The sequence below is a fragment of the Spinacia oleracea genome, chromosome 4 (assembly GCF_020520425.1).
Source record: "Spinacia oleracea cultivar Varoflay chromosome 4, BTI_SOV_V1, whole genome shotgun sequence".
NCBI classification, from domain to species: Eukaryota; Viridiplantae; Streptophyta; class Magnoliopsida; order Caryophyllales; family Amaranthaceae; genus Spinacia; species Spinacia oleracea.
In genome coordinates, this window is record NC_079490.1 from 26,096,103 (window position 1) to 26,108,748 (window position 12,646).

At 40.8% G+C, this 12,646-nt stretch overlaps 1 protein-coding gene across 5 annotated transcripts; it reads right to left on the reverse strand.

The window, feature by feature from the left end:
• Nucleotides 1-9,170: 9,170 nt before the first annotated feature.
• Nucleotides 9,171-12,339, reverse strand: LOC110779828 (uncharacterized). 5 transcript variants are annotated; one of them, XR_008918608.1, is made up of 4 exons: nt 12,087-12,339; nt 11,073-11,129; nt 9,563-9,658; nt 9,171-9,483 (listed from the first exon to the last, which is right to left on the reverse strand). XR_008918608.1 is itself a non-coding variant. In XM_056826572.1 (3 exons), the coding sequence occupies exons 1-3, from the start codon at nt 12,297-12,299 to the stop codon at nt 9,394-9,396; spliced, it is 399 nt and encodes a 132-aa protein (XP_056682550.1). In that variant the 5' UTR covers nt 12,300-12,339; the 3' UTR covers nt 9,171-9,393. The 5 variants fall into 5 exon arrangements, 1 of the variants encoding a protein (XP_056682550.1); XR_008918609.1 differs by having other exon boundaries at nt 11,073-11,146; XR_008918610.1 differs by having other exon boundaries at nt 12,083-12,339.
• Nucleotides 12,340-12,646: the final 307 nt, after the last annotated feature.

The following is a 12,646-nucleotide window of genomic DNA, read 5'->3' on the forward strand; positions in this document are numbered from 1 at the left end:
TTCAAGAATACTACCACAGATGGGTAATCTCCGCTCATACAATTCAGCCAGAGGGCAAAATGGTGAGAATGTTCCTCTTAGGGCTTAACACTTCATGCAAGGGCATCTTCGCCGCATTTCCTTATAGCACATGGAATCAAGTCTGGGACCAAGTCCTGAAAGTCTGTGCATGCAACCCCATCTTCGATGATTATGACGATTATGACGCAGATGTCTGGGAATACCCTGAGAACTATCTTTACGATTAACTGTCTTTGTCCAGGTCCAGAGTCTGTCTTTCAATTTCCGAGTCTAGCAATGAGTCTAAGTGTCTAGAACTAGAGTCTTGCATCAATCAAGAGCCTCTAAAGGCCGAGCTTCAAGTCAAAACAGTCGATGTAATGATTGCTGATTTCAATAACACTTCAATTTCTACTTACTCTTCGAGTCCAAATTCAAAACACAATCCTAATCCAAACAACTTTGCTTCACAAGAAACTAACTTTGAATTTCTACAAGCTATCGAAAATCACGAAAAAAGGACGCCCATAATTGAGGAAAAAGAAAAAATCAACCTTTCTAACAGCAGTGATTCAAAACTAGTTCAGATTGGTTTAACTCTTTCTCAAGCAGAGCGGGACGACCTTATCAAGCTACTTTTAGAGTATGTAGACATCTTCGCATGATCCTATCATGATATGCCAGGGGTTGATCCAAGCATCGGTCAACATACAATTCCCCTTATTCCAGGTTCAAAACCCATCAAGTTGAAACTCCGTCGCATGAAACCGGATGTTTCCCTCAAAATTCAAGAAGAGGTCTCCAAGCAGCTAGAGGCCGGGTTTATTCGAGAAGCAAAATATCCAGAATGGATTGCAAATGTCGTCCCAGTTCCAAAGAAAGATGGCAAAGTACGAATGTGTGTGGACTATAGAGATCTTAACAGGGCCAGCCCTAAAGACGGTTTTCCATTGCCTCACAACGACATCTTGGTCGACAACACCGCAAATCATGCCTTACTCTCTTTTATGGACGGGTACGCAGGCTACAATCAGATTCCCATGGCAGAGGAGGAGTTGGAGAAGACAACCTTTATCACTCAGTGGGGCACTTATTGCTATACAGTTATGCCGTTCGGACTAAAGAACGCAAGAGCAACTTATCAAAGAACAGCCACAACCATCATGAGCGATATGATTCACAGGGAAATTGAGGTATATGTCGACGACATGATTGTCAAATCCAAAGAGCGACACGAGCATACCTCAGTACTTCGAAAGTTTTTCGACAGGCTCAGACAATACAATATGAGGCTCAATCCTCAAAAGTGCGTATTCGGGGTAACATCAGGTAAGGTACTCGGATATGTTATCAGCTCTCGAGGCATAGAGGCTGATCCTTCAAAAATCAAAGCAATTCTCGAGATGCAACCACCAACGAATGAAAAGGAAATTCGGGGTTTTCTCGGCAGACTACAATATATCACCAGGTTCATTTCAAGACCCACAATGATATGTGAACCGGTATTTCGAAAGCTCCTAAAAAGCGATCCCAAGGTGTGGGATGACGACTGTTAGAATGCATTCGACACAATCAAGAGCTACCTTTCCAACCCACCGGTACTAAAGCTAGGCATGCCAGGGATTCCCCTCAGGCTCTAACTCACAACAACAGATTCAGCAGTGGGGGCTATGCTTGCCTAGGAAATTGAAGGCAAGGAGAACGCCGTATATTACATAAGCAAAAAGCTGATCGAGTACGAGACCAAATACACTAAGCTCGAGAAACTCAGTATCGCCTTGGTTTGGGCCACAAAGAAACTACGGCACTACATGCTCTCCCATACAGTATATGTGATCAGCAAAGCGGATCCTCTCAAGTATCTATTCGAAAAACTAGCACTCAACGGATGGTTGTCCAGATGGTTGGTCATGCTAGCAGAATTCGACCTCAAATACATTCCACAGAAGTCTATTAAGGGTTCAACAGTCTCAGATTTCCTAGCCGACTGTCCTGTCGAGGCAGAAGAGGAAGATTACGACTTACCCGACGTGCAAATCTTAATGAGCAATGATGACAGTTGGCCAATGCATTCTGACGGTGCTTCCAACCAGAACGGATGTGGTGTTGGAGTAATCCTAGTAGCCCCATACGGCACTCACATTCCTATATCAGAAAAACTACAATTCAACGTCACAAACAATGCAGCAGAATATGAAGCATGCATCATGGGCCTGGAAGCCGCCTTAGCACTGGGCGTCCAGAAACTTCGAGTGTACGGGGATTCCTCCCTAATCATCAATCAAATTTCCGTCAAATGGAAAGTGAGGAGCGAGAGCTTGGCTCCGTACCAGTCCTATCTTAAGCAGCTGTCTGAACAAATAGAAGAGCTTCGCTATACATACCTCCCAAGAGAGGAGAATCAATTCGCCGATGCACTGGCAAAACTGGCCTCGATGATCAACATTCCAAGCGGCATGGTTGAAATGCCACTCATAATTGAAACACGTCAAGAAGCAGCATATGTCCATGCTATTGACGACGTCGAGCAAGACAGAGATGAACCTTGGTTTACAGACATCCAAAGGTATCTACAAAATTCAGAGTATCCCCCACACTTTTCAAGCAAAAATCAAAGGGCTCTACGATTACAATCACCCAATTTCGTCATAGAAGGCGACATTCTATACAAAAGGTCCCTTGGCGGTCCTAACCTCCGATGTGTTGACAAGTACGAAGCTCAAAGAGTCATGGACGACATACATGCTGGAGTCTGTGGCACCCATATGAATGGGAAAATGCTAGCCCTCAAGATCGTCAGGGCACGATACTACTGGACTACCCACGAACGGGACTGCTACTTCTTTGTCAAGAAATGTCATACATGTCAAAAGTGTGCGAATCTGAAGCACATTCCTCCATCATTGCTATACTCTCAGTCATCACCATGGCCATTCTCAGCCTGGGGTATCGACGTCATCGGCAAAGTCACTCCAACAGGCACCTGGGGTCATGAGTTCATACTGGTCGCCATCGACTATTTCACCAAATGGGTCGAGGCCAGGTCATTCAAAGTATTGGGTTCCAAGCAAGTGGCCCAGTTCATACAAAAAAAATCATGTGCAGATACGGCGTTCCTCACGAGTTCATCAGTGACTAGGGAACCCATTTTCAAGGAGAGTGTGAAGCTCTATTCACCGAGTACAAGATTCAACATCACCGCTCTTCACCTTATCGCCCACAAACCAATGGGGCAGTCGAAGCAGCCAACAAGAATGTCAAGACCATCATCATGAAAATGACTACCAATTATAAGGACTGGCCCTAGAAGCTGCATTTCGCATTGTGGGGATATTGAATTTCAATTCGCACTTCAACTGGTGCAACTCCGTTCTCATTAGTCTATGGAATGGAAGCAGTACAACCTATCGAGCTAGAGATACCTTCTCTAAGGATAGTCCTTGAAAGCAAAATCCCAGAAGCTGCATGGGTACAAGCAAGATATGACGAGCTAGTCATGCTCGATCAGCGCCGGCTTCAAGCCTCTCACCATGTAAAGTCTATCAGCGCCGAGTGGCCAAACATTTCAACAAAAGGGTCAGAACCCGAAACATCAAAGAAGGCGAGCTTGTCCCGAAAGCCCTTCGCAAAAGCACCATGGACCCAAGGGGAAAATTCAAACCCAACTAGGCAGGCCCATACATTGTCAAGAAAATCCTCTCCGGGGGAGCAGTCGAACTAACAGACATTGACGGGACAGAATTCAGATCTCTGACCAACCTCGATCAACTCAAGAAGTTCCATGTCTAAGTTCCATGTTCAAGAATCCAAATTTAACGTCCTGTAAGGTAGTCAGAACTACGTCCGGCCTGATTCCCTAACGGGACACGTAGGCAACCTCATTTCGAGGCCCTGCCACTTTAATACAAAAAAAAAAATCAAAATTTCCTCAATTAAGGGCATCCTAAAAATCAAATCAAATTTCAAAACTCAAATGTTGTTGTCTTTATTCCAAAGGTGCCAATTTAAAGCAAAGCATGTTCAAGCGTAATTTAACACGATAACTTTTTATTTGGGCCCTTAGGCCTTCAAAGCTAATTCAAATACAAAGTCAGGATCAAGTGAAGCAAAGTTCAAAAGCCTTTTCACTTCCTAAACACATCTTCTAAACACATCTTCCAAACACATTCCAAACACAATTCCTTCCAATACAATTTCAAACACATTTAGCCTACAAAGGTCTAAGGTCGGGCTACTATGCTCTCGAGTCTTGGCACCTTGAGTACTATCCCCTGGCTCCTCCCGCAATCAATCATCAATCTTCCCCTTGCCCAAGCGGCGGGAGAAAGAACTTGCAAGCCTTCCAAGACGGGAGGACGACGAACCTCCTTTGGATTCCGAACGGTCAAGCACCGGATGGGCCACACTCCCGTCCCCTTCCTCATAGTCAATTGATGCAGGACGTCTAGCTCTAGAACCTCGGACTCTAGCTGGTCCGAAGAAAGAAATGTCCCTCTGGCTTAGACCTCTCATCCATACAATGTACCCCGCAGACAGAGTAACAGGCTCAGGTGGGAACTGAATACTCAAGAACGGTTTGGCAACCCAATACCGCCTCCAAATTTCAAGACAATTTGCATTCAACACAACAGGTTTCGAGTTCTCTTCAATACAGTCTAGGATTTGCTTTTTCAAGCCATACTGTCTCATCACCAGCATCGAGAGGCTTAGCACCCTCAAAGTAGTAGAACCAGGGGCATGTCTCATGGCAGCAATTCCCCACCAAGGAACTACCCACCTTATACAAGATTCAACCCCAGAGAGTGCGCATCGCCACTCATCCAATGAAAGTCGGCCATACAGCATGGGCCGCACAGTGAATCCCTTTCTGTTATAGCTCTCCATGTTCTCCGGTGGTGCCACCAACATGAGCCTCTCCATAAGCCAAACCTTGGGGAGTATTTTCAAAAATTCAACATTCAAAATTCAAATACAAGTACAAATTCAACATACAAGAAGGCTCCAGATCCTTACTTGGAGTGATACCGGACTTCCCGACGGCAGAGAAGAGGGGTCCGACTTCAGCATGTCAAGGCCCATCAATGTTTCGCCAATCACGAGCGGCATTGGGTCCCGACCATTAGCAAACTTCTCTGCAATTTCTATTAGGGAGGCATCACCATTGCCAAACTCCTGTTTCGAAAAGAGAAAGCGAGCGAATATACAAAAACTCAAGGCTCTCAGGCGGAATACTCTGGGAACATCAAGCCCAGTAAAGTAGGTGACAAAGAGGGACAAATCCACCCCTCTGCCATATACAACAGCACTCAAAAGTGGGGCCTTCAAGCCCAAATACCTTTCAAAACTCAAGAAAAAGTGTTCTTCAACACTGGGCATGCATGGCTCCAGCATAATGGGCCACCCCAATATGGAACTAAATTCCTCAGGGAGGGGACATACCTCATTATTTCCAAAGCGGAAGACATGATGATTTGGATCCCAAGCCTCCAGAGCAGCAAGAATGAAGTGCAAATCCAATTTTACAAACCGGAAATGTAGGGGAATACAGTCAAACATAATAACATGTGCGGAACAATCCCCGAAGTCAAGAAACATGTATAAAGCACAGATTAAGCAAACTTACATTCGAAGCGTGTTTTCCACAATAATATGTCAACGAACACGAACAAAGAACTCCACTTGTCGTTCCTCTACTTGGTTCACCGACACATTCAGATCCGTCTTGATTATCGTAGCTTAGACAATCGATCAAGATACTTTGCTTTTGGGAAGAACTCACTTTGGTGGCACAGAGAGAATTAGGGTTCTCTGTGTCTAGGGTTTGAGTAATATGAATTGTGTGTTGTTGGAAAATACAATATGCCTATTGTATTAATGATGTAACCGGCCAAGAACCAAAGGCCTTGACCGGCCACATCACGCAAGCCACAGACCGCACAGCCCCGCGCCCAGCGACACACTGCAGGCCGAAGCCCACAGCGCGCGCGCCGAGCAGCTGGGCCTTGGGCCTGCTCGTTCGTCGCTGCGATGCTTGCGCTGTTGCGTGATGTGCGTGCTCGCGCCCAATGGGCTGGCCTTGCTGTAGACACCTACTTTTGTCCCCATTTCCGAAAGGGAAGGTTCAATGATGAAAGCATAAATCTCCACTTGACAACGCATCTCCTATAAAATAACGAATCTCGATCACCCCTTTTCATTTCACCTGAAACCTGCTATTTATAGAAACCTGCTATTTATGGAAACCTGCTAAAAATAATAACTGCCGTAATGGGTAGTTGTTAAAAGTGGCAAGTCATAAAAGATAGAAACCTGTCAGAATTAGGTGTTGCACTCCAACATAAATCCTAAATGAGATAGAGATTACGAGAGAATCCTATTCCTAATATGATTCGAAAATAAGAGTCACGTATTAATTAAAATCCTAACGAGCCTAGAGTTCGTAACGGGCCCAGACGCATTCCGTCACAAGGTTAATACGCACTAAAAGACTCGATTAAGTCTCAAACACTCCGGATTCTAGGAATCCGAATCTGACTAAGAACAGCCCAAATCTTCGGCGCCCAGGCCTGGGCGCTGAAATTACCTGGGACGTATTCTTTCCTAATTCCTCGTGGATTAGAGCTCTACAATTCTATCTTTCCATGAACTCTTTTCTATAATTATAGCCCAAGTTCGACGTGAAAAAAGAACACACGATTATTATTCTGAGTATTGACTCTAAACCCCTAAGCCTAAGCCTCACGCTGCAAAAACTGATCACGCGTTCTGTCGCAATCGATCCATAAATCAAACAGAACATATCGTGTCCCATAACTTGAAATTCGTTAAATAAAAGGAGAAATAGCAAAGTCAAAGTGGTTAGTTTTCTGAGAACCGTGACGCACCTCTCAAGGGTGCGTCATAATGTGTCCCTTTTCTATGATTTAATTGCTTTCCTCGCCCTTTTTATGAACTGTTAAACTAATTAAATCTGATTGTTCTATCACGCCTAATAAAGATAATATGTTGGGAAATTGGATTATCATGCTAGGTCCCTTAAAACATTCTGAATCAGATAAACGCGTTCGATCTAGTATTATATGTTGCATATTGTTAAAACCAACTCAGATTAGTTTAATAGTTAACGCATGTCCCTTCAATTATTTATGCTGAGCTAGTAAGGATATCCTGCCTCTGGAGTTATCGAAGAGCGAGTACTCCTCTCGGTAGTTACAGTCCCCCGAACCCTCAATCTCTACCTTGCGGGTGTATGTTGAGAGATCCCCACACCAGGGATCACAAGGGAACCTACGACCGCCGTGGTCAAACATAATTGCACTCCCTTTATGTCACGATAACCGGGTTTTGTCAGTTTTTTTCATGGTCGTTAAAAACTTAATGGCGACTCCTATATTACTAGTCAATTGGGTGTAAACTCACAGGAATGCCAATTACACTTGATTTGACAAAAAGAAACGTCACACCCACGAGGGACAAGGTCACGCATTAGCCTCGTGGTTTTTCGACCCCCTCACAGTGGCGACTCCACTGGGGATAGTGAAGGAAATACTCGTGCTTGTAGGTAATCAAAATAGCCGAAGGGTGAAACGATCCTATCCCGCGTTTATTTCCCCATCAAGTTGGGACGACCTGAAAATCAGCATATTAATGTGAACGGACAGAACCGCATAACGAATCTTGGCTCCCTTGGATGTTTCATCTCGGGAGTTGGGACTAAGGATACCCATCGCCAACCGGGGGGTGCATACGCTTCGAATGTTGTCCACTCGGCACTTTCGCTAGTAGTACACCCGTCCCAAACCCAATCGCTCGCCCATTAGGTCCCTCTCATTGGTGCATGCCCCCTTGGCTTACATCGTGATTGGCCTCTTGGGCGAAATTCGTCTGTTGAAGACACTACCTCGACCGGGGCATGTGTTGGATCTGCGATAGAAGCGGTACCAAGCCAGGCGCAAAAACTACCTATAGAAGCCTATCATAAACTACATGACATATTATTATTGCCTCATGATGTAATGTTAGTTATGTGTAGCGAAATATATGATTGTGTGTGACAAACTATCCTAGAAAAACCAACGACCTTAAAAATTGCCCAAACATTCATAAACCAATTTGCCAAAGAGTTATACCGAAATACGTGTTCCGCAAACCCGAACGATCGCCACAAAAATAAGCGACGCCCGGGATGGCCTGTAACGAATCCCACAAACGCTGCACAACGCGTAAAGGATGTTATTAGGCAAGCACGCGAAATCGAAGTCGCATAAACAAAAGTAGACGCAAACAGAAAACGAGAACCAGCCAGGGACGCATCTTCAACGCCAGAATTTCTCACGCCCTACGCTGGGCGCTGAAGTTGCTGCTCGGCCTTCTGGTCAGGCGCAGCAGCCTCGGTGCCCGCGCAAAAGGAAAATACGTAGCACAAAAAAACGTTCGTAAAAAAAAATTGCTACGAGGGCGTAAGAAAGAGCACTCGATTCTAAAAGCGACTCATAAAAAATAAATAACTCTTTGTGTCGTTGTTAGGCCTCCTACGACGACAATGCTCGGCACCAAAACCGAACCTGCCAATAATTATAAATGTCACACGTTCAAAGATTTTCGAAAATATAAAGAGTTCAAATTGCACACATAGTAGTCCAAATATACTAGTCCGACTTAAGGGTAGTCATAAAATGTCTAAAAACCGACTCACGAAACAAACTAATGTGTCTCCTACTCCACAACAATAATGCAGGGCCCCTGAATACCTACCCGTGATAGCCATCAAGGAGCGCGATGGAAGAAGCATATCCCGAACATCTATACCTCACTACAACAAAATAAGCTTTTAATAGCGCTTTTTTCAATGAAAGACAGCGCTTTTAAAGCGCTGTTAATTAGCAGCGCTGTTAAAAGAATGACATCGCTTTTAAAAAGCGCTGTGAATATTACATCATTTAATAGCATTCAATATATAAGCGCTATTAAATCTTCGGTATGGCGGGATATTTTATGATTAATTTAATTTAAATTAATTAATAGCGTGTAACAAAAAAATGCTGTTATTTAAGTGCAGTTTTTAATTTTTATCGGGCTCTTTTTTAATTTTAATTTTTAATTATTAAATACATGTAATAACATATAAAAACATTTTAGAGCCTACACAGGGTAATCAAATTGAATACATATAAGATCCAACTACATTTCTATCATATCAAATAAACGTCTCTATGTCTCATGCATAACTTAAAATCATATGTGTCTAAATACACAGTAGAATAAAAACACACTAGAAAACAGAAAGAAGTATCCTTGTCATATAGTACTTCTTTAAATTTCAAACCAATAAACTAAAATTAAAACGTTCTAGAGAAATTTCAGTCCAAAAACATAATTAATCCACCACAATATTCACACGAGAAGAACATAACGCGTCCATTGAGCTCTGACTTCATCAATTTGTCCTTGATCATAATTCAGAATATTGCAATCATGAAAGTACTACAAAATGAGAAAATTAACATAATTAGTGACAATGCATATAATGTCTAGGCTTAATTGAACAAAGAAAAATACATACATCTTCACATATTCGAGTTTGCTTATGGTCGATGATCTCTTTCATGTATCTCATGACATAACATCCAGAATCCATGACATTCTTTTGCCGAGGACACTACACAAGCAAAATACAATCAATTACTTTTGAATACTTTAAAAAACAAATAAAAATTGCAATAAACATAAATCATAGGAAATACTTGTATCTATATCCACTTGGTGCTCATTTTAATTTTCTTCAACAATCCTTTTTCAGTTTGAAAACCAAAAAGTGCTTTGCGAACAAAACCAAAAAAAAACTTAAACTTTTAAACTGCATAACTTAATAACTTAAAGAAACAGAAGAAAATCATCATCCCAAAATGAGAAGGATCATTTAGCAGTAAAAAGAGGAATATTTTAATTACATGATACAAGAAAAATCCAGATATATGCAGCGAAGATTCTGATAAGATGTTACATAAAGAATGGAAAATATATACTCAAAACCTTCTTAAAGAATCTTTGGAGTATGTTTAGCCATTAAGATGATAAGATGCCTTTTGCACTATCACAAGGAATCTTCAATCAAATGACCCACTGTGGAACTTTACAGGAGAACAGATTTGAACAAACATAATCAATGAACATTGAGCAAAGCAGCAAAGCAGCAAACTACCCAGCCCAGACTAACTTTATGCAGATAAAGTCTTCCCAAAGTCATATTCATAAGAACCAACTGTGAAATAGGAAAGAGAGGGCGTTGAACCACTTTACATAAATGTGACCATATAACAGAATACTTTCAAATCCATATCTAAAATGAGTTTATGCCTGTGAATAGTGTAGTATTAAAGAACAAAATCCAGAGTTTTGCAGAGAAATTAGAGTTGGCAGAAATAGAGTAAAAGGAACAATAGAGGAGATGAAGCGCACAGCTCAACTAGAAGTTGCGTCTGCACACTGTTAGACAACATATATTATACATCTATACTTCAGTGTTAATCAGAGTATATAATCTGAGCTCAGCTATATGTTTTTTCTGCAGAATACTCTATTCACAAAATACACTATTCACAGAATACACTAATCAGACAACATAAGTTAGACTTCATTCATTGATTTTGAGTACATAATCAAAGTTCAACTAGAAGCTGTGTCGGCACTCTGCATATTCCTAAGGCAGCATAGGCTTCTTTTCATTCTTAGTTTCTAATTCCAAAATTAAATTTGCAATTTATTTGAATCCTACAAATTAACCACTGTGTTTAAAAAAATGTCAATATAATGATTGCTCCAAGTGACACAAGTTAATTAATAACTAATAATAAAGAAGACTGAAGCGATACAGGCAAGCTCTTCGAATCACATACGCTCTCGAATCACATAACCACTTACCTCACTGGAGCTGGATGATTAGCAAACTCCAGTATTCTGGATATATTAAATTTAATATTTTATTTGACTTGAAAAACAATCACTACACTTAGAAGCCTGACAAATCATAAATATTAAAAAAGTGGATCAAGAATTAAATAAATTTCACTTACTACAAAAGCTGCTTAAACTCTTGCTTGGTGAAAGTGATCTTCACATAGGGTTATAACCTTGCAAAGAATCAGAACTAAAAGAAGTCAGGTAAATGTAAAAAGATAAACTACCACTATCTAATCAGCTTACCACTCCATTCCAATACTACCATTATCTAAGTAGAGTGTTTGTATCTGGTTACAATTAGCTCTGATCAATATGCTTTTAGAGTACATGTACTGAATGAGGAGAAAGTGAGGTAGGAAATAGCTAAAGATTTGGGAGGGGCTGCTTTCTTTATAGGTCAGGATACAACAATTTCGTTACCAGCAAAGGATATTGGTCTGCCTGAGGGATCAAATATGGTTTATTTTCAAAAATGCACGTATGTTTGGGACGGCTCGAAAGTCATTGGTTCCCTTAGGTGCCATTTGCATCGTATATTTACATTTATGAATAGCTGGGAGCCTGATTTTCCACCATTTTGGCCTCCACCAAAGTGGATTAAGCAAGTCTAAACTCACTGCTGAAGCTGATTAGATTTAAGTTCAGTAATCTGTATGAAAAATACTAAATATTTACCACTCCATTCCAATTCTAAGTAAAACAATGAACATAATTGACACCAAGTTAGCACCAAAACAAAAACTAGTTCAACCTATCTAATTTCAAATCCACCTTACAAACCAGATGAATTTCAGTCACATATTCACACATCTAAATTAATCATACGCAGTACAACACATCATTATTAAGAAAATTTCAATCTATGATTGATTATGAACAATTTTTTCGGTCGCTATCATATAACATTGTTTGCAATTTCAAAGAATACCAGTAAAAACTAATCCCCATCAACAACAGAAAGTCCTAATTCCTAAAATAAAATTCAGAAACCTAGATAAATCCTCAACATCGAGTATCACTAGTTGATAAAGCAACATATGAAATTCCTATTCCTATTCAAACTCGCAAACTCATAATTGATAAACCTTAAAAACAACAATAATTGCTAATTTAAAAGACATACTCACAATTGATAATTCAGCCACAACTTGAGTTTGAGAAGAAGTAAAAATCGCTGACAAAAATCGATCTCTGGAGAAGAAGCCGAAAACCAAAACCCTGTAGATTTCAATCGAAGGGTACTCTTGAATTTTTGATTTAAGAAGTTGTAAATTGAGTGAATTTGGGAATTTTTGAGGAAAAATTTGAGTCTGGAAGTTGCAAATTGCGAGTGCTCTCATGCGTGGGAAACTGGAAAGGCGGAAATAGTGGGAGGTTAAAGAAGAGAGTCATTTCTAATTTTTTCACTTTTTCTTTTTGTTTTTGGTTAAGAACGAATAATTAATTAAAATTCTAACCATAGGTTGCCTACTCGTATTACTTGAAATAATTAAAGTGCTAATAATAGCATTTTAACAGCAATTAAAAATGAAGTGCTGTTATTTAAGAATAACCATAGCATTTTTTTAAAAAGCGCTATTAATTAGGCTTAACCATAGCGTTTTATAATAAGAGCTATTAATTAGGCTTAACCATAGCGCTTTCTAATAAGCGCTATTAATTAGGCGCTGTTAATTACTCATTTTGG